We start from the raw sequence: 23,178 nt of genomic DNA on the forward strand, positions 1-23,178 counted from the left end.
CTGCAGGTGGAGCTGTCTTGGGAAGGAACTTTAACGATTCATATTCCAGTTGGCAATGTCCAGTAGACATCCAGGTGGTGGTGGTTCAGTCACTCAGTCATGTCTGATTCTTTGCAACCCCATGGACTGTAGGCCCCCAGGCTCTTCTGTCCATAGGATTCTCCAGGCAAGAATACTGGAGTGGGTTGCCATGCCCTCCTCCAGGGTATTGTCCCAACCCAGGGATCGAATGTGAGTCTCTAGTGTCTCCTGCATTGGCAGGCAGATTCTTTACCACTAGTGCCACCAGGGAAGCCCTCCAGATCACTGGCCGTAGGTCTTTCCTGTGTTCTTTTTGTACACAAAAAACACACATACAATCTTCCTCTCAAGCCATTTGCTGGATTCTGCACCTCTGTTGTGGTAAGTTGAAAATCCTAGGGACCTCCGTGAAGGTCCAGTGGTCGTCTGCTTCCACTGCAGGGGATACATTTTCAATCCCTGGTTGGGGAACTAAGATCCCATATGCTATGTGGCACAGCCAAAAAAAAAAAAAAAAGTTATTAAAAAGAAAATCTGAGCTCAAAACATGCAGAGACCAAAATTTTCATGCATAAGGAGACAAGAGACCTTCTAGTCTCTTAACCAAAAGCTCAGGAGGTCCACACCCGAGGAAACCACAGATGTACTGAGTTTTAGTAAGCCTGTAGCCCAACACTGATCCAGTTCAACTCTTGATTGGATAAATGTAGGCCAGCCCTCATACTGTCTGTCTAGTACAGGAAAGGAGACACTTTGACGGTAGAAGATGTTGTCTTACTTCCTTATGTTTTTTGTACACAGTGTCAGGAACGCTGATTTACTAAACATGCAGAGGGGCAGAAAAATAACCAATAATGAAGAGGAAAAAAATTAACATTAGAAACAGATCGATTGATATCTGTATACAGACTTTTAAATAACTCTGATTAACATGTTGAAGAAACTAGAGGAGATGGACTAAGTGGATGAAAAAATATATTGCAACAGAGAATCAGAATCTATAAAAAATCAAATTTAGGTAGTCCAGAGTAGTCAAAATCAAAGAGGCAGAAAGTAAAATGGTGATTGCCAGGAGCTGAGGGTGGGGGGAAATAGAGGGTTATTGTTTTCATGAGTTTAGAGTTTCAGTTTTACAAGTTATGGAAATGGATGTTGACGATGGTTATGTAACATTATGAATGTATATACTACTACTGAATATATACTTTAAAGTGGTTGAGATGGTAAATTTTATACTATGTGTATTTTACCACAATAAAAGTAATTTTTAAATAATAGAGGCAAAAAAGTAGACTCTTCAGGATTCAAAATATACTGTAATTGAAATCAACTTAATTCTCAAGCTTGACAGAAAATTGGATGCAGTGGAAAATTAGATTAGGAAAGTGGTGTACAGGTTAATGAAAAACAAAATAAAGCACAAGAAGAAAAGAAGAATGGAAAAAATGGTATGGCATACAGAGATATATAGGATACAATCAAACGTCTAACTTACCTGTAATTGGAGTGTCAGTAAAGAAGAGAGTCAGATGGAAGCAATATTCTAAAAGGATGACCAAAGATTTTCTAAAACTGATAAAAGACATCAACCCACAGATTCCAGAAGCCCAGCAAGTCCCAGACAGTGTAAACATAAATAGAATCACACCTAGAGACATCAGACTCAAACTGCTTAAAACTAAAGGAGAAAAAAAGAGGAAATCTGAAAAATAACCAAAGAAAAAAATGTACATTGTCCTTTTGGGTGTAAGAGTATGACTGATGGCTAGTGAAACTATAGAAGCTAGAAGACAGCTGAATGGCACATTTAAAGTGCTGAAAGAAAAACAAAGTAAAACAAAACATTCCCACCTAGAATTCTATACCTAATGAAAGTACCTTTCAAAAATAAATGCAAAAGAAAAATCTGAGAGACTGTTTCTTCGGCAAATCAGAGCTTTAAGAAATACTGAAGTAAGTTCTTCAGGTTAAGAAGCATTGTAATTGCAGAAAGGAATGGAAAGCACCAGAAAAGTTACATATGTGGGTAAATAGTTTTGAATTAATTACTTAAAATGATGACAAAAATAAAACAATGATGTTAATGTCTTATGGGATTTAAAACATTTCAAAGACATGACATCAGTAGTTCAAAGGGCAAGATGAGTAAATGGTGTTAAATTGTTGTAAGATTCTTGTGTTTGGGAAATGGTAAAATAGTATTGTGGGTTTTTTTTTAACTGTTACAAAACTGTTGCATTGAACAGCTTATATGTATATTTTTGTACATATATTTAGAACTTAAGATGGATTGTTCGAAGAGGATTTGTTGTATCAATGGTTATGAGCACGGAAAATTTAATAAATACTGCCGAATTGTCTTCCAAGAAGGCTTTACCCATTTATCATAAACATATTCTCACCAGCATTAGAAAGCAACAGTCTTTAATTTTTGGCACCCTTAAGGACAAAACAACGTTTCAATTCACATTTTTCTGATTACTGGTTACAGTAACACCATTTGCGATGTTACCCATTTCTGTTTCTTCTGTTAATTTTTTGTTCCTGTCCTTTGCCCATTTCTCTAGTGGATCATTTATCTTTCTCTTGTTCATAAGAAGTCTTCGTGACTCTGGCTATGTATTTCTTTATGGTACATGCTACTAATTTTTCTCCTAGTCTATTATTTATCTTTTTAAAATTTTTACTCATGGTGTCTCTCGTGCGTAAATCGTGTGTATGTGTTTTAACCTCTATACAGCTGTATCTGTCATTTTCTTTTATGGCTTCTGGGTTATGTGTCTTAGGGTAGTCTACTCTTCCTCGGGATTATAAAAAATGTTTTATTTTCCTCTAACTTTTTTGGTAGCTCTGTGTTTTAGTTTTAGCTCTCTAATCCATCTGGAATTTATTTTTTGTATATGATGTGAGGGAATGTTTTAAGTTTTATTCCCCAGATGCTTTCCTGACATCATTAATTGAATAGTCCATCCTTTCCCCAGTGCTTCAAAATGCCACATTTATTAAAAATTAAATTCCTACTTATCTGTAAATGTGTTCCTAGGCTCTATTTCTGTGCCAAAACCAAAGAGTTTTAATTACTGTGGTTTTATAGTATAATATTAGAATTCTTTCAGTCAAGTGACAGAACCCAGCCCAAATTAGGAAATCTACAGGCTATGAAGCTAGGATGTGCAGAAAGTCAGGCCTATTTTTACACAAAGTTGTGTCCAGGAGCTCAGAAGATGTCATCAGACTCCCATCTCTTCATCTGTCAGGCACTCTCTCCCCCTGGTACTCAGGATAGCCATTGGTAGTCTTGAGCACACCCTGATAATAGCTTAATAACTACAAGAAAAGAGGTCATCTTTTCCAAGAGTTTTGGCCAAAAAAAAGTCTGGGTTGGACTCTGATCAACCTATCTTTGGTGGCATGCATACCCCTTCAACCAAAGGTGTGGGCTCCTCTGAGTGGCCAGGCCTGTACCACATGCCCAACCCTCTTGTGAAATTGGGGTCAGTCCTCCTCCAACCACAAGGAATGGTTTCCCCTGAGATTTTATTACCAGATGTAGTGAGAAAGAGCACTTGAAGGCAGAAAAGTCTGGTACAAATGTGGCTTTGCTTTCTGTTAAGCCAAGTTCCCACACACACACAGGGTCATTCTTCTTTTTCAAGACTATCTTGGCTATTTTTATAGACATTTCCCCCATGTGAACTTCAGAATTGACAGTCAAGTTCAATAAAAAGTGTCATTGGGTTTTTGGAATTGTGTTGGATTTATAGATTCATCTAGGGAGATTTGACATCTTTACAATATTAAAATTTCCTCATTCAAGTAAAGGGTATATCTTGCCACATGTTTAGGGCTTCTTTTATGTCCATAAGTAAAATTTTTTTTATCATTTTCTTTATACAGATCTTGTACATTTCCTCTCAGATTCATTCTTACTTCTTACAAGGTTTTTGTTGTTCTTGTGAATAAGACTTATCCCCCCAATTAAATTATCTAACTGATGATCGATGGTATAAACGTAAGCTTGGAATCATAACAGGCCACCTAACTGTGCTTTCACATTATTTCATCATTTTTTTGCCAGTCCAGTTAGAATTTTTAGGAAGTATATCTACAAGCAGTAATCTTCCTTTCCAATATTTATACCTCTTCTACCTTTTAATTATAGCATTAATTAGACCTCTAGTGCAATGTTGAATAGTAATAGCCATTTAGGACATTGCTACAGGTATATAGTATCATATAATACCCTTTTCAGCTTATGGAAGTTGCCTTACATTCCATCATAAATAAGTGCTGAATTTTATCAGTTCTTTTTTTTTATATATATTAGTGTCTTCTAAGAGGAATGATCATTTTCTTTTTCTCCTTTAATCTGTTAATGCAGAATTGGTATCAGTAGATGTACTAAAGTTGAACTGTTTTGGAGGTAAACTCTGGTTATTATCTATCATTTTTTTAACACATGGCTAGATTCAATTTGCTGATGTTATTTTTAGGATTTTTATATCTGTGTTCTGAAATGGTATTAGATGGCATGTTCTTTTTTGTGCTCTATTTGTCAGCTCTTGATATCAGGGTTATGGTAGCCTTATAGCCTGAATTGGAGAGTTTCCCATCTTTCTATGTGCTCTGAAATAATTCATGTATTGTAGGGATTATTTGATTCTTTAAAGCTGGTAGAAAATCTTGTAGAACTGTGTAGACATGATACCTTATTAAGTGGAAATATTTTCCTTTTTTAGTTCATGTTTTATCAGAGTAATATGCATATCGGGCTTCCCTGGTGGCTCAGACAGTAAAGAATCTGCCTGCAATGTGGGAGACCTGGATTTGATCCCTGGATTGGGAAGATCCCCTGGAGGAGGGCATGGCAACCCACTCCAGTATTCTTGCCTGGAGAATCCCACGGACAGAGAAACCTGGTGAGCTACAGTCCATGGGGTTGCAAAGAGTTGGACACAACTGACCAACTAAGCATAGCACAGCAGAATATGCACATAATGTAAGAAGTCAAATAATACTTCAAAGCTCATAAAGAAAAACAGCAATTCTCTGTCTTACTTTTCCCCATTTCTGTTCCCCAAAGACTGATATTTAAAATTATTTTCACTGTTTCTTCCAGTATTTAATTTCATATTGCTAAACAGTATGGTAATAATTAGTTTTGAGTTTTTAGTTTTAGATGCCAAATCTAGCTCTCTTACTCCCAATTCACATTCATGCTGCTGCTACTGCTGCTAAGTCACTTCAGTCATGTCCTACTCTGTTCGACCCCATAGACGGCAGCCCACCAGGCTCCTCCGTCCCTGGGATTTTTTCAGGCAAGAGTACTAGAGTGGGTTGCCATTGCCTTCTCCATGTATATTTTTGTTTTTCCCTCATTCTGTCGTCATAACTATATTATAGTTCACAATGTATTCGTTCAGTTCAGTCACTCAGTCATGTCTGACTCGTTGTGACCCCATGGACTGCAGCATGCCAGGCTTCCCTGTCCATCACCAACTCCCGGAGTTTACTCAATCTCATGTCCATTGAGTTGGTGATGCCATCCAACCATCTCATCCTCTGTCATCCCCCTCTCCTCCCACCTTCAATCTTTGCCAACATCAGGGTCTTTTCCAAGAACATCAGGTGGCCCAAGTACTGGAGTTTCAGCTTCAGCATCAGTCCTTCCAATGAATATTCAGGACTGATCTTCAGAATGGACTGGTTGGATCTCCTTGCTGTCCAAGGGACTCTCAAGAATCTTCTTCAACACCACAGTTCAAAAGCATCAATTCTTCGGTGCTCAGCTTTCTTTATAGTCCAGCTCTTAACATCCATACATGACTACTGGAAAAACCAGAGTTTTGATTAGGCAGACCTTTGTTGGCAGAGTAATATCTCTGATTTTTAGTATGTTGTCTAGGTTGGTCATAGCTTTTCTTCCAAGGAGCAAACATCTTTTAATTTCATGGCTGCAGTCACCATCTGCAGTGATTTTGAGCCCAAAAAAGTAGTCTGTCACTGTTACCATTGTTTCCACACCTATTTGCCATGAAGTGATGGAACCAGATGCCATGATCTTAGGTTTCTGAATGTAGAGTTTTAAGCCAACTTTTTCACTCTCCTCTTTCACTTTCATCAGGAGGCTGTTTAGTTCTTCTTTGCTTTCTGCCATAAGGGTGGTGTCATCTGTGTATCTGAGGTTATTGATATTTCTCCCAGAAATCTTGATTCCAGCTTGTGCTTCATCCAGCCCAGCATTTCTCATGATGTACTCTGCATATAAGTTTAATAAGCAGGGTGAGAATATACAGCCTTGACGTACTCCTTTCCCTATTTGGAACCAGTCTGTTGTTCCATGTCCGGTTCTAACTGTTGCTTCTTGACCTGCATATAGGTTTCTCAAGAGGCAGGTCAGGTGGTCTGGTATTCCCATCTCTTTAAGAATTTTCCACAGTCTGTTGTGATCCACAAATGTATAGCTAATAGAATATAATACTGGTTAAACCAGTTTTCACTGTGTATATCATTATGTCTCTGTAGATATCATGTGAACCACAAAATATATTTTGAATTACATTTCCTTTCTGATACAACTCTTGTTTTCCCTGAAGTTAATTATTCCCTCTGTTTTTATTTGTTCTGTGTATCTCGCACTACTTCATCCTCAAACTTCTTTACTTAACAAGTTAGTTCTGAAGAGCTGTTTGTAAAATTAGCTAATCATAATCTAAAATGACCAAAAAAGATTTAAATTTCTAATCTCCATATGCTTGCCTGTTAAAGGAAAATGTGAATTGGGCCTTTAAAGCTTAAAGCCAGGCATGCACTTTTCTTTTTTGTCATTTACAGTCTTTGAGGAATATTTTCCCCAATTAGATGCCTTTTGTCAATATCAAGACCTCCTGAGACAAGTGAACCTCTCCCACTGATAATCTGCAGTGTCCTAGGGAATCCTTAACAGTTATTATCTGTACCCACTGCCTTTCCATTTGTTTTGATTTTATACTGGTACAGCTGGAATACTTTCCAGAAATCAAGGAAATGCTCAAAGACTAATGGATTTATGTAAATAAAAATAACATAGGAACCAGTCTGGAGAGTTTCCACTGTCCAAATTTAGGACAGTCTGAGCATCAAAAAGTATAATGATGGTAATGGTTTATAAAAATGAATTTTTTAATCCATGGTAATATTCAAATAAATACATAAATAAGTAAAAGAAGAAAAGGGGGCAACATTTGTCTTTACATAAGAATGCTAATTAATAAGTTTAAAAATAATGATAAAATTAGAAAATCACCGTTTTGTAACACCCAATGTAATAACTGAATTCTGGCAGTAATCATCAATGGATGCTCAAACCATTAGAAGAAAGATCACTGGAAACAGATTATTCCCATGGACTCAAAGCCCCACAGATTACTTATTAATGTTACTTACTACAAGAGGAAAGTTATCTTTATATTGGAGGAATCTAACAGTCACCAATCAAATGACCAAACAGCATCCCCAGTGGTGGTTGGACTGACTGCTTGACATTATGTGTCTCCTGGTTTGAAACAGCAAAAAGTATACAGATTTAATAATGTACTAATACTCTTGGCAAAAATTGTTTGATCTGAATCTAATCATGAGGAAACAATGAGACAAAACCAGAATGTAGAACATTTTCCTGGCCCGAATCTTCAGAAAATTTAGTCATGAAAAATAAAACAAAAATCATGAAACTATCAAAGGACACTAAAGAGAAATAATGGCTAAGTGCAGTAATTAGAACCTTGATCCTGCATCAGGTTGGGGTAAGAAAAAAAAAGACATTTTAGGAATAATGGAGAAATTTTAAATGATATTTGAATTAGAGTTAATTTTTTAGGCATGATAATGATATTGCAATATCAAGATATAGGAGAATGTCTTAATTCTTAGCAGAGGCCTGGTGAAATACTTAGAGGTGAACTTCCATGATGACTGCACTTACTTTCAGGAAAAAAATGTGCACGTGTGAATGGATGCTAGTTATTAAGCTATAGCTTCTCAGCTCTTATCTTCTGTACGCTCTGCTGGGGCTGGGCCTTTCTGCTTTGCCTATCAAGCTTATAAGAGGCTCTACCTCTCTAGGGCTCTAGAAAGAGAAGGCATGGCTAGAGGAAAGAGCTTGGTTCTTTCTATCTGCTTTCAAGTTAGACTCTACATGCCAAAGAATGAAGTTGGACCTTTACCTTAAACCATCTACAAAAGCTAACTCAAAAATAACTCAAGTAATTTAGTTGATTTAAGAGCTAAAACTATAAAACTCTTAGAAGAAAACATAAGCCCAAAGCTTATGACATTGGATTTGGCATCTTTTCTTGGCTCTGAAACCAAAGGCGCAGGCAACAAAAGAAAAAACAAGCAAATCAGACTTCATGAAAAGTGAACTATTTAGTGCCTCAAGTGGCAATACCAACAGAGTATTTATTCTGCTGGCAATTGCCTGCAGGCAACCGACAGAATGGGAGAAAATATTGCAAATCATATAGCTGCTAAGGGATTAATATCCAGATTATATAAAGAAATCCTAGACTCAAGAACAGCAACAACAAACCCAGTTAAAAATGGCCAAAGGACTTGCATAGGCATTTCTCCAAAGAAGATAAGCACATGAAATAAGCATATGGAAAGATACTCTTAGCATCACTAATCATTAGGGAAATGCAAGTCAAACGACAGCAAGATACCTTATTGTCCTAATACTCGTTAGCATGGCTACTATCCAAAAAAAAATTAAAAAGTGTTGGTGAGGATGCAGACAAATTGGAGCCCTTGTTCACCGTTGGTGGGAATGTAAAATGGTATAGCCATTATGAGAAACAATATGGCAGTTTTTCAGAAATTTTAGACTAGAATTACTATGTAATCCAGCAATACCACTTCTGGGTTTATACCCAAAAGAACTGAAAATGAGACTTGAACAGATTTACTTGCATACCAATGTCCAGAGCAGTATTATTCACAATAGCCCAAGAGTGAAAATAGCCCAAATGTCCACTAACAGATGAATGGATAAAGAAACTGTGGTATATACATACAATGGAATATTATTCAGCTGTGAAAAAAGAACCTTGGGAATGCTATGCTTAGTGAAACAAGCCAGGCATAGAAGGACAAACACTGTATGATTCCACTTATATGAAGTACCTAGAATGGACAACTTCATAGAAACAGAAAGCATAATAGAGGTTACCAAGGCTGGAGGGAGGGAAGACTAGAGAGTTGCTGCTTAATGAGTACAGAGTTCTAGTTTGGGCTGGTGAAAAAGTTCTGGAAATGGATAGTGGTGACGATTGCACCATATTATGAATGTACTTAAACTGTCTGCTTTGAAATAGTTAAAATTATAAATTTTAAAATATTTACCACAATAAAAAAAATTAACCAGAAAATTGTTCCATCTTGGACTTCCCTGGTGGTCCATCTGAGCTTCCTCAGCAGAGGGCACTAGTTCAATCCCTGGGTGGGGAACTAACACCTACCCACACCAAAAGAAAAACGTTTTTCATCTCACTTCCACACATTTTTTATCCTAACATTCCAAAAGAAAATTTGAAATATTAAAAAAGACCATCCATTTGCCTTTCAAAACTTTTAATTACTGAGTTAAACTTGGTGCTGCAAGAAAGAATGAGTTATTGCAGCTTAGTTCTTAATTACACTGAAGACCAATTACAAAAACATTGAGTTTGTCATCATTTTGGATTAAGATTAAAGAATAGTCATTGTTAGGCAAAAAGAGTTTTCCTGTTATTACTGTTCATCACAACTTTTTTGTTTGGATAGGATTTGCAGATTTAACCTAATTTAAAACAACACAAAAACAAATAGAACAAAGAATAGGATCTGTGTGTATCAGATATGCATGGGTTATTGTCCTCAGATTTTCTGGACTGGAATAAATTTTGAACAGGCAAGCACACCTTCTGAATTAAATAAAATCTTTCCTTATTTTTCTTTCTCTGTTATTTATTTTGAGGTTTTTTTTCTATATTGTGTTTAAATATTAATAAAACCATATTTGACATTAAATGAAAGATAATGTTTTGTGAAATTTCCGTATATACACAGATGCATCACACTGAATCGCAACGTGAAAGGTATTTCTTATGGTAGATCTTTGTAAGCAAAAATTTGAAAAATAGTTTTCTGAACATTCTGCAGTTTTGACTTTGATTTCCCCTTTAACCCAAGAGTTGCTTAAGAGGATTTTTAGTTCCCATTTTGTTCATATTTTGTTTCATTGCACTGTATAGTCAGAGCATAGGCTAGGTTATTCTATACTATTTTTCTTTATTGGAAGAAAGGTGTATGTTTATATATTTCTATATTAGAGAATTCATATACTTACTTTTAAACACTTAGCAGACTGAAACAATTTCAGATTTTCTTGCAAAAATAAGGTAAAGAATTGCTGTGCAGCACCCTTCTTTCAGATTCTCCAGATGTTCACAGTTCACTACACTAACTTTATGATTCATCTCCTCTCTCCCTCTTCTTCAGGCTTCTCTCCCCCTCCCTCTTCTCACTCTCTCCCTTCCTCCCTCTCTCCCCTCCTCCCTCTCTCCCCTCTGTCAGCTGTTCACCCAGGTATTTTCAATAAAGTTTAGGTGGAGACTACGTCTTAGTATAGACTCTTGTGTATTATGTCATTCTCCACACCCAAACTTCTGTATAATGCATTAATCCAAGGAATGGTTTATTGGCCAGTAATTATGAGATATAGAATAAAAAGTGTACAGGACTTCCCTGGAAGTCCAGTGGTTAAGAATCTGTCTTCCAGTATAGGGGACTCAGGTTCAGTCCCTGCTGGGGGAACTAAAAGATCCCACGTGATGTGGGCTTACTGAGCCTACGTGCTCTAGAGCCCATGAGCCACAGTGAAGACCCAGCACAGCCCCAAAATAAATAAATAAATTGTATTCTGTCCTCTAAATAGAAATTCTAGTCCCTTTGTCTCTGAGACCAAAGCTGGTTTCCCCAGTCACGTTACATAACACGTCCAACCTCTTGCGTCCCAGTGTTTCATAGGCACTCACTCCTGTTTCAGGTGCAGTGGCTCATTTTCCCTGAAATAACAAGTCTGTGCTTTTTTTTTTTTTTTGTCATTGTTGTTTTTTTCTTTCTTCATGAAGACCTGAGGATGAGATGTTTTTAAAAAGGCTTTCTGGAGGTTACCTTGTTGGAAAGGACCCCGACGCTTCCCTTTTCTACAGAGAAAAAGGAAACCAAAAATTTCAGGCGAAGGATTATATGGGAGCCGCAGTGCTGTACTCTAAGGTAAGACCCACCCCCAGCCGAGCAGGAGGAGCTGTCTCAACCATTCAACAGTGCATATTTCTTCAAAAGACAGAACCATTCTTGCTAAGCGGTATAGCCACTAGTAACTTTGTCTATTAATTCTGGATTGGATTTGAAAAAGAAAACTGGTACAGCTCTGCTTCTGTTCATATTCTGAAACAAAGGAGAGTTTGTATTATATGTCCTAAATTCCGCCAAGAAACTTCTCTTCACGTATTCCCTCAGACACAAGTGTAGCAAGCCTTACTGGACGCCTTGGCCTCCCTCACCCGTGTCTGTCAGCTCTCACTGAATTGTGTGCCTTTTTTGTCTGAATAACCGATGAGGCTGTTAGTGTGTGATAGTCCCAGTTTAGAGAGAAGTTGGATTTGGGGGCTAACCACCAGGTTAGCTTATAGCCAGTGTGACTTAGATTAAGGTTCATTTCAGTTCAGTTGCTCAGTCATATCCGACTCTTTGCGACCCCATGGACTGCAGCATGCCAGGCTTCCCTGTCCATCACCAACTCCTAGAGCTTGCTCAAACTCATGTCCATCAAGTCGGCGATACCATCCAACCATCTCATCCTCTATTGTCCCCTTCTCCTCTTGCCTTCAATCTTACCCAGCATCGGGGTCTTTTCCAAGGAGTCAGTTCTTCGCATCAGGTGGCCAATGTATTGGAGTTTCACTTCAGCATCAGTCCTTCCAATGAATATTCAGGACTGATTTCCTTTAGGATCAACTGGCTTGATCTCCTCACAGTCCAGTGGATTCTCAAGAGTCTTCTCCAACACCACAGTTCAAAAGCATCAATTCTTCAGTGCTCAGCTTTCTTTATGGTCCAACTCTCCCATCCATACATGACTACTGGAAAAATCTTAGCTTTGACTAGACAGACCTTTGTTGGCAAAGTCTCTGATTTTTAATATGCTGTCTAGGTTGATCATAGCTTTTCTTCCAAGGGGCAAGTGTCTTTTAATTTCACTGCTGCAGTCACCATCTGCAGTGATTTTGGAGCCCCAAAAAATAGTCTCTCATTGTTTTCATTGCTTCCCCATCTATTTGCTATAAAATGATGGGACCGAATGCCATGACCTTCTTTTTTTTGTATGTTGAGTTTTAAGCCAGCTTTTCACTCTCCTCTTTCACTTTCATCAAGAGGCTCTTTAGTACTTCTTTGCTTTCTGCCATAAGAGTGGTGTCATCTGTGTATCTAAGGTTATTGATATTTCTCCCGGCAGTCTTGATTCCAGCTTGTGCTTCATCTAGTCCAGCATTTCGCATGATGTACTCTGCATATAAGTTAAATAAGCAGGGTGACGTACTCCTTTCCCTATTTGGAACCAGTCTGTTGTTCCATGTCTGGTTCTAACTGTTGGTTCTTGACCTGCATACAGATTTCTCAGGAGGTAGGTATGGTGGTCTGATAGTCCCATCTCTTGAAGAATTTTCCAGTTTATTGTGATCTACTGTTCATGAGAACCCCATGAACAGTATGAGAAGGCTCCAGAGTAGGAACTTGAAAAAGATTCCTGAGAGACTTCCTTCCATAATTTTTTAGAGATAAATATGGGTTTAAAGCAAGAATGTATCAACCCCTTGAATCAGGTCTGTGAACCTTGTCTATTGAAAGAGTTAGTGTGCAATTTAAGTGAAAGTGAAAGTCACTCTGTCATGTCCAAGTTTTTATGACCCCATGGACTATACAGTCCATGAAATTCTCCAAGCCAGAATACTGGAGTGGGTAGCCTATCCCTTCTCCAGCGGATCTTTCCGACCCAGGAATGGAACCGGAGTCTCTTGCATTGCAGGCAGATTCTTTACCAACTGAGCTATCAGGGAAGCCAGTGCTTTTGAAGTGGGTACCCCCTACTCTGCATCTTAAACAGACCTATGCTTAAAGTTTGGAATTAGTTTTCCAGCTATCAGACTAACAGCAGTATCTTCTAAAATTGATAAAAGCTCTGCTTTGTGATGCTACAAGAAAGTATTTATCTGAATAACGTGTTAGTGATTGCCGAAGAACTAAAACCCACTAGATGTAATGATCACTGATAAATGCCTTAATAGTTCTTTTTCAGAGCTAATCTTTCTTCAGTTGCATGCATGCGTGTCATAAATGTGATCACAGGGAAGTTGTTCAAGGAAAATAAACTAAAAAAAGTAAAATCAGACGAAAAATTAAGATTTGTTCTGAATGCAGAGGGAGATGAGCCTTCTTATTTTCATGAAGCTAGTATTTTGGTGATTATAGTACTTTGCCGTTTTCCCATAGAGTTGCTGTTTTCTTTCTTTTTTGAAATACTATTTGTTGTTTTTGTCTGATTGTAAATGTAATATATGTTTACTTGGAAAATACAGAGAAGCATAAAGAGTAAGAAAAAAATCCCATAACCAGTGATAAGCACTGTTAACATTTTTGCTTACATCCAGCCAGCCTCTTTTTCCTCTGAAAATATGGTTTTCTCGTACAGAATTGTGATAATGCTGTACTTAGTGTTTTGTAACCTGCTTTTTTTCCCCTCAAGAATTTATTGTGACCGTTTTCTCATGTTATTAAATTTTCCGCTAGAACATGATTTTTTACGGCTGGCTTAGTGTTCCATTACAGAGAACTATACTTGATTTAACATCTCCTAATGTTGGCAGATTGTTTGGTATCATAAAGTTGCAAGGAGCATCTTTCTATGTAAATATTTGTACACACCTGATTATTTCCTCAGGATAAATTCCTTGAAGGGCAATTGCTGGGTCAGTTCAATGTGATTTTTTTTTTTTTAGGCCTTTGGCACTTGATGCTAAATCTTTCTCCAGGAAAAAGCTAGTTACTCCCCTTCCACCAGAACATGGGATGTTCATTTCTCTATATCCTAAGCAATACTGATTATTATGGTATTATTATCATTATTTTATCTATTTATTCTGGCATAGGAAATGTACTTACATAGCTAGAATTTTAAAGGTGCAAGAATATACAGTGCCGTCTGCTTCCTCTGTTCCCCAGCCACCTGGTTTCCATCTCCAGAAGCGAGTAGCACTGATGCTGTTAAAAGGTATTTTTCCAGAGGTACCTCACCAAACACACATAAATACAAGTAATCTGCCAGCCCTGCACACATGCACTCTTTTTATGTAAATAAAATTCTACACACACTGTTAAGCACTGCAGTTTTTGCACTTCTGTTCCTTTGTATGGATGTAATGTTAATTTATTAGTGTCTTCTAGATCAATATTTGTTTCCTATCTTTTGTTACTTCAAACAATTCTGTGATGAGAAGCCTTTCATGTATGTTATTTTGCATATATGTGTAGGATAAGAGATTATATCTGTAGGATTAATCCCTAGGAGAGGAATTGCTGGGTCAGTGGAGATACAGATACATATATAAATATAGTGTATATGCTCAGTCGTGTCTGAGCCTTTGTGGCCCCATGGACTGTAGCCTGCTAGTCTCCTCTGCCCATGGGATTTTCCAGGCAAGAGCACTGGAGTGGGGTGCCATCTCCTGCTCCAGGGCATCTTCCCGACCCACGGATCAAACCTGTGTCTCATGCGTCCCCTGCATCAGCAGGTGGATTCTTTACCACTAACCAACTGGAAAGCCTCAGCATGTGTATATTAAGAGATATATGTACTGCTGAGTTGCCTCAGTGGTCGTGCAGCTAGTTTACATTCCCACTAGCAATGTAGAAAAAGTGTATCTCATTCCTTTGCCCGCAGAGTATCCTATCAATTTTACTTCTCTTTGCCGATCTGATAAGTAAAAAATAGCATCTCAGCAGAGTTTTAATTTGCATTTTGCTGATTATGAATGAGGTTGAGCATGTTTCATTTGTTTAAGGGCCGTTTCTGTTTCCCATAAGAATTGTTCCTATCATTTGCTTATTTTCCTACTAAATTATTGCTTGTCATCTTATTGATCTGTAGGACTGTTCATAAAGAAATGAGCCCTTTGCCTGTAATAGGAGTTGCAAATATTTTTTTCCAGTTCAGTGTTTGTCTTTTGATATTGTTATTGGTTTTTGCTCCAAAGAAATTTTTTATTTTTATGTGACCACATTTATTAACCTTTTATGACTTCTGGGTTTTGTGTCATAATTAGAAAGGTATTTCTCACTCCAGCATCACTTTGGACTATTCATATAGTTTCTTCTTTCTTCTAGTGCTCTTACAGTTTCAGTTTTCACATTAAGGTTTTGATCCATTGGGAATTTATCCTAATGAAAGTTTTATCATCTGTTGAGAACCAACTTTATTTTTCCTCAGTGGCTACTTGTCCCAGTACTTTCATTGAATAATCCCAATCTTTTTTCCAGTGATTGGAGACGCCACCTTTATGATTATTCCTTGCCAGTTTGGTGGTAGAAAAAAGCAGCCTTTGTCTGCTTTCATTTTCATGTATTTGACTCTCTGTCTATGAATTGTTTCCCACATATCATTAGTGTTTCTTCTTGTGTGAATTTCTATTTGCTCTCCTCACACTTTGTTATGTTCCAGGTTATACTCCTCAGTTTTCGTTTACCTTGAGTGTTGTCTTATGGCCAACACTGTGTCTGAAGCTGCTGTCTTCAAAATGCTTCACATATTTATTTCCTCACCTAATCTTTTCAGCTCTGCTCTAAGGTACTTAAAAATGAAGCAGATGAAGCACAAAGAGATCCAGTAACTTTGCCAATCATATACAGTCTTTGTAGCAGAGCCCCTGTTATCTGAAAAAAAAAAAAAAAAAAAAAAAAAAACTCTGAAGATGCTAGTTTCCATGCATGTGCCTTAACCGGTTCATTGTTCTTCAGGGAGTATCGCATTCGGGGCCCAACTCTATGGACATTTCACTGTGTTACGCCAATCGCTCTGCAGCCCTCTTCCACCTCGGTCAGTATGAAGTGAGTATCAGAATGCCTGGTGTGATTGGAGAGGATCTGCAGGGGATTCCCGGGGAGACTAGACCATCCTTGCTTCTACCTCAGAACACTAAAATTGGGCCCTATGCAACTGGTTGAACCAGAAGCAAATTGATATCGTCCCGAACTTGTTCTTTCTCATCGTTCACTTCACTTGTCACGGGTTATTATGTAGGGTGGTGTCGGTTGGCAGGAAAGAGACGTGCACGTTCCCCAGGGCCATGGCCTCTCTCCAGTGGGGCAGCAGTGCTCAGTTGTTAAGATCAATTGTGATACACACAGCTACTGCTAATAATGCTTTAGGTTCTAAGTGTTTGCAAACTATTTATTTGTTTGGGTTATTTATTTTTTTTAATAAGTAGATGAGCAGGTTTAAGAATATCCCTGTAGGGCTTCCGGGTGGCTCAGTGGTAAAGAATCTGTCTGCCACCTCAGGAGATGCAGGTTTGATCCCTGATCAGGGAAGATCCCGCGTGCTCCACAACTACTGAGTTTATGCTCTAGAGCCCGGAAGCCACAGCTGCTGAAGCCAGAGAGCCCTAGAGCTTGTGCCCCGCAACAAGAGAAGCCACCTCAGTGAGAAGGCCTCACACCGCAACTAGAGAGTAGCCCCTATACTCCACAACTGGAGAAAAACCTGAGCAGCTACGAAAACCCAGCACAACCAAAACTAAAAAAGTGGCGGGGGTGGGGGAGAGAACTATCTTGAGTAATCACAAGTTCACACTTAAGCCCTTTGGTCCAAAAGAGAAGAGCAAGAATCTAACTCCAGTCCCCCAGCAAGAAAAGCCGGGGCTGCTGAAGGCAGCGATGGGAAGACCCTGTGAAGCATTTAGCCCTTTATATCTTCCCTATATTATTACTTCTTACAATAATGATTCCCGTATATTAAGCACATACTGTGTTCCAGGCACCTTTTTAACACTCCAGGTATATTACCTTGTTTTCGTCTTTACTTCTACCCTGTGAGGTATTATTATCCCCATTTTTTCCGATGTGGAGACTTAAACACTGAGAAGCTGATTCACTTGCCCAAGGTCATACAACTAGTAAGAGGCGGGGTCTGTATGGGATGCCCTCTTAATCGCCATAATACGCCTCTTCTGCCTGTAAAACTTTTTTCCTTAGAATCAAAAATAGTTAATGACAGTTAAACATAATACCTTCAGTATGTATTTCTAATCATTAAACTAAAAGATCACAGTACAATATGATTTAAAGAAATAAGCACATGGTTGTAGTAGTTGCTCTATTTTTAATAATCCTTCACTCACTTGTAGATTTTTGTTAAGACTTCCAAGTGAATATTTTATAGAGTGGGGACGAACGGTCATTTGGGAATCTACTTTCTGTTTTTAGACATGCCTTAAAGACATCGTCAGAGCACAGACGCATGGGTATCCAGAAAGATTGCAACCCAAGCTGCTGTTGCGTAAGGCAGAGTGTCTGGTGACCCTGGGGAGACCACAGGAGGCAAGCCAGACCGTCACTGATCTTGAAAGTAGCTTTGCTGCCAAGCCAACTCTCTCAGCTTCCCAGTTTCAGATTCTGCAGAGAACCCTCTGTCGTGTGAAAGTGAAGGTACAAGAAAAGGAGAATCTCCCAGAAATCTTCCCAGAGGCTCTAACCAAAACTTTTGAGGGTGTGGACCTAAGGGAAGAGAATGAACAAATTCCCGGCGCCTCATCCTCTGTCAGCTTACATACAGACCCTTTAAAAGGCCGCTATCTGGTTGCCACAAAAGATATCCTCCCAGGAGAGCTTCTGGTGAAGGAGGATGCTTTTGTGAGTGTCCTTAACCCAGGAGAAGTGCCACTGCGGCCTCATGGCCTGGAGAGCAAGTGGGACATCCAAGTTACCAATGGGGACCTTCACTGTCACCGATGTCTGAGGCACACTCTGGCCCCAGTTCCCTGTGATGGATGCAGCTATGCCAAGTATTGCAGCCAGGAGTGTATGCAGCAGGCCTGGGATCGCTACCATAGTGTGGAGTGTTCTCTGGGGGCTCTGCTTCTCACATTGGGTGTGTTTTGTCATGTTGCTCTGAGGTCAACTCTTTTAGCTAGGTTTGAGGATGTTGGCAAAGTCACAAAGAAGCTCTGTGGTGAGATGAGTAACCAGGGCATCTGCTTACCCGAAAGCAAGAATCCGGCACAGACACTCAAATATGACCTGGGAGGAGAGGGGGACAAAAAGGACAAAGCAGTTCAGACCCCAATTCCTGGATGTGATATTAATGGGAAATATGAAAGGAATTATAATGCCATCTTCCACCTTTTACCCCATACTGAAAACCATAGCCCTGAGCACAAATTCCTCTGTGCTCTAAGTGTTTCTGCACTGTGCAGGCAGCTCGAAGCAGCTGGTTTACAGGCCTTCACAACAGATCTGAAACCAACTAAGCTGAAAGCTGCAGAGCCTCCTGTGTTGTGTGCAGAGCTGAGTGTTTGGGGAGTGGCCATGCTGAGACACGTGTTACAGCTGCAGTGTAATGCTCAGGCAATAACGACCATCCAGCAAACAGGTAAGAGGAAACCTCTTTATTCTGCCTTACAATATTCTTGATAGAGCTAACATTTACAGTGGAGAAAGAACTGCAAAGGAGAACAGTAGTCAAATCAGTGGCTTAAGGGAAGACACAGTTATCTTATGCTTATGCCATCGAGAAGCTCTGTGACTTTAAATTACTTTGATCCTACTCTGCCTCAGTTTTCTCATCTGTAAAATGGGTAGTTTAATCTCACCTACCATTACAGAGTTGTGAAGCTGATGTGCTTATTTCTAAAAATAAAGTTAAAAATCCTATCCCCCCCCCCAAAAAAACTCTGTTACACTGTTAATATTTGTTTTAATTTTAACTGCAATTTTATTTTAAATTTTATTTATTTATGATTGTGCTGGGTCTTCATTGCTGTGCACAGGCTTTCTCTAGTTGCAGTGAGCAGAGGCTGCTCTAGTTGTGGGGCAGAGGCTTTTCGTTATAGTGGCTTCTCCTGTTGCAGAGCATGGGCTCTAGGGTGCATAGGCTTCAGTAGTTGTGGCGCGAGGGCTCAGTAGGTGTGGTGCACGGGCTTAATTGCCCCAGAGCATATGGAATCTTCTTGGATCAGAGATCAAACACATGTCTCCTACATCTGCAGGCAGATCCTTAACCACTGGACCACCAGGGAAATCCTACACTGTTAATTTTTTATTGTGAAGGAAAGCTCAAACAGTCTAGACAAAACAATCACGACAAACAAGACTGCAGACGGAGCAGGGTCTGTAGTTAAAGTATCAGAATCTTAACTTGTTCCTGTGACACAGATATTCTTGTTTCTTCTCTTTTCAACCAACAGATTTTTCCCTCTATTCTTCTGTTTTAAATTTCCAAGAGAGGAATCTGGCCCAGCACAGCTTTTCAGGCAATACTGCTATAGTGGGCTATGACTATTTCTAATCAAACATGGATTACCTTATCTGGGTTTGGGCTGCCTTTGGTCTCAGGGCCATTGCTAGCCACAGACTAGCCTGGCCCTGTTTTCCTGAACTAGACCCTGGAGATGAGGCTGTTAAGGTAGATGGGGAGGTTACCTGTGCCCAGCATCCTGAGTGCCACCTCTAATATGATTGTACTGACAACAGATACTATTATTAGCAAAGAAATGGTGTTTCCAACATTTCTGTTGTTTGATCTCCATTTTAGCAGACAGTGTGTTTCAATTCAGTCAGCTCAGGATACTTTTCTCAATTTCCTAATTAGCTCTCTGGAGGGGAGGAATGAGGTCATATCTACACCTAGGATTTATAGGCAGATGTTAAATGTGGCTTCACTGAACTATATATGCTTAGCTCTTTTGATTGTCTCACACGAGGTAATGTAGAATCCTGTCAACCTTTTGTTTATATTTTTTATCCCTAATTTTAATTCAGCTGCCAAGTTATACAGTGTCTAGTTATTTCATTGGACATATTTTGGGGCAGGACTCAATTCCCCATCCTGAAGCACAGGAAACATCCCAAAATAGCACTGGCCTCACCCCATGATACAGCAGAATCACACTGGCCTCACCCCATGATACAGCAGAATCACACTGGCCTCACCCCGTGACACAGCAGAATCACACTGGCCTCACCCCATGACACAGCAGACTCACACTGGCCTCACCCCATGATACAGCAGAATCACACTGGCCTCACCCCATGATACAGCAGAATCACACTGGCCTCACCCCGTGACACAGCAGAATCACACTGGCCTCACCCCGTGACACAGCAGAATCACACTGGCCTCACCCCGTGACACAGCAGAATCACACTGGCCTCACCCATGACAGAGCAGAATCACACTGGCCTCACCCCATGACACAGGAGAATCACACTGGCCTCACCCCATGACACAGCAGAATCACACTGGCCTCACCCCATGACACAGCAGAATCACACTGGCCTCACCCCATGACACAGCAGAATCACACTGGCCTCACCCCATGACACAGCAGAATCACACTGGCCTCACCCCATGACACAGCAGACTCACACTGGCCTCACCCCATGATACAGCAGAATCACACTGGCCTCACCCCGTGACACAGCAGAATCACACTGGCCTCACCCCGTGACACAGCAGAATCACACTGGCCTCACCCATGACAGAGCAGAATCACACTGGCCTCACCCCATGACACAGCAGAATCACACTGGCCTCACCCCATGATACAGCAGACTCACACTGGCCTCACCCCATGATACAGCAGACTCACACTGCAAGCCAGCCTCCGCTTTCCTCTCGGCCTTCTGCTGCTTTGAGCCATTGCTACCTTCTAAAATATATCTGTTGAGTGTTTTCTCCAGAATTGTGTTTTCCCTCGGGTACATTCACTGGCATTTTAAAAAATACTGTTTTCATTTTGTTTTGTTTTTCTGAATATAAAAAATAGTATATAGAGCTTCCAGATTATACAGCAGAAAACTACCACCTCTTGATTCTATTATGTCTTGCCTCTAAAGTACTAAGTAGAACATACGTGAAAAGATATAAATGTCAGTAGCTTGCAAAACTATGGAAACTGTTGTCTGCGAAAAACAATAGTGGCCACCACTAACTCAGGCTGAGTCCTTGAGGCAGGATGGCAAAGCCAGGGGACGAACGTGTTTTCCATCCACCCTCCTTCATTGGCCTCCCCCTTATGGCCAGAGAATCATCGCCTAAATGTTTTTGTTCCCTGTGCATGGTATTGCATTGCAGTCAGTTTTTTATTTACACAGCAAGTTTTGGGTAAAATTTTTCACAAGTTGTTCAGAATGAATTTTGGTAGGAAGAATATGTATAGTCAGGAACACTTGTATCTTCTGTGGCTGAAAAGGACTAGAAAAATAGATACGTACCATAATACTGGTCACCTGAAGTGATCGGAAAAGGAGACTTTGTCTTCATCTATGAGGTTCTAGTATTTTATGCATGATTTATTCTTACTTATGTTTTAACTGTATATACATTAGTAAAAAACAACACTAGAAGTAAAAATACCAAAATCTTAATTAGCAGTGATGAATTCTGAAAGTGGAAATATGGGTGACTATGGCTTTCTTTGAACATATCTGTATTTTAAAAATTAAAAACACGTATTTGCACTGTGGTAACATTATTCTAGTAAATTTAAAATTGGTTGTATACCTTTCCCTTCATTCTAGGGAAATGAAAAACATTCAAAAAAATAGTTCACAGAGCAAAAGGTAGGAAAATTATAAAAATGAGTCTTTAACAGTAAATATAAATGGACTAAACTCTATTAAATGAATCTTTTAGGATGGGTCAAAAAGATTAAAATCCAACTATATTCTGTTTACAAAAAGTACTAGTTGCTCAGTTGTGTCTGACTCTTTGCGACCCCATGGATTATAGCCTGCCAGGCTCCTCTGTCCATGGGATTGTCCAGGCAAGAACACTGGAGTGGGTTGCCATGCCCTCCTCCAGGTGACTCTTGAAACAACATGAAGTGTTTGGGCAAGACATGTCGGGAATCACAGGCAAATCAGGGTATTAATATAATACAGTAGAAGCCAAGGTAAGATATCTAGTAAAACAAAGAGGCACTTTATTTTTGTAAAGGAGACTTTTCTGAAATGTATCATCAAGCTTAGCTCTCAGGAACATAGAGATTGTGTCTGTAAAACAAAAGTGACTGAGTATACATGGAGAAACTGGCAAAAACTCCATGGTTATAAGAAACTTTAATATGCCCCTCTGATCAAATATATTAAAAATAAGGATATAGAAACCAAGATAACATAATAAAACAGGGAATTCAGAGATACAGTCATCAAAGCTTGTGTCCTATAGACCAGGGTTTAGCCAACTTTTTCTGTAAAGGGCCAGGTAGTAAATGCCTGGGCTTTGCAGACCATGTGGTCTCTTTTGCAGCCACTCAGCCGCACTTGTAGCATGAAAGCGATGATAAACAGTACACAAATGAATGTGCCTGGCTGGGCACCAATAAAAATTTATTATGGATGCTGAAAGTTGAATTCCTTACAATTTTTCATTTCATGAGAATTTCTTTTGAACCACTTAAAAATGTAAGCACCAGACTCCCCTGATGGTCCAGTGGTTAGTTAAGAATCCACCTGCCAGTGCAGGGGACATGGGTTCGATCTCTGGTCCTGGAAGATTCCACATGCCAAGGAGCAACTAAGCCCCTGGGCCGCAACTGCTGAAGCCCTCGCCCTGGAGCCCACATACCGCAGCAAGAGAAGTGCCCGCAATGAGAAGCCCTCCCACTGCAGCTGGGGAGTCGCCCCTGCTCTCCCCGCAATTAGAGAAAGCCCCGTGCACAGCAACGAAGACCCAGGGCAGCCAAAAATAAAAGTAAATGATTTTTAAAAATGCAAAAGCCATTCTTAGGCCACATATGTACAAAGAAGAGGCAGCAGGCAGGATTTGGCACACAGGCTATACAGTCTACAGGTTCCTTATAG

The 23,178-nt window shown here is 39.6% G+C and overlaps 1 protein-coding gene across 5 annotated transcripts in view; it reads left to right on the top strand.

The window, feature by feature from the left end:
• SMYD4 (SET and MYND domain containing 4) overlaps window positions 1-23,178 on the top strand; it is a 39,806-nt gene that overhangs the window by 4,247 nt on the left and 12,381 nt on the right. For 4 of the 5 annotated variants that reach the window (XM_025280884.3, XM_006079757.4, XM_025280885.3 and 1 more), the window contains exons 3-5: window positions 11,172-11,316; window positions 16,114-16,203; window positions 17,581-18,745. In XM_025280884.3, the coding sequence (XP_025136669.3) occupies window positions 11,172-11,316; window positions 16,114-16,203; window positions 17,581-18,745 (1,400 nt within the window). The remainder of the gene's footprint in view (window positions 1-11,171; window positions 11,317-16,113; window positions 16,204-17,580; window positions 18,746-23,178) is intronic. The other variant, XM_044939462.2, reaches the window with a different exon arrangement.

The sequence above is a fragment of the Bubalus bubalis genome, chromosome 3 (genome assembly GCF_019923935.1).
Source record: "Bubalus bubalis isolate 160015118507 breed Murrah chromosome 3, NDDB_SH_1, whole genome shotgun sequence".
NCBI classification, from domain to species: domain Eukaryota; kingdom Metazoa; phylum Chordata; class Mammalia; order Artiodactyla; family Bovidae; genus Bubalus; species Bubalus bubalis.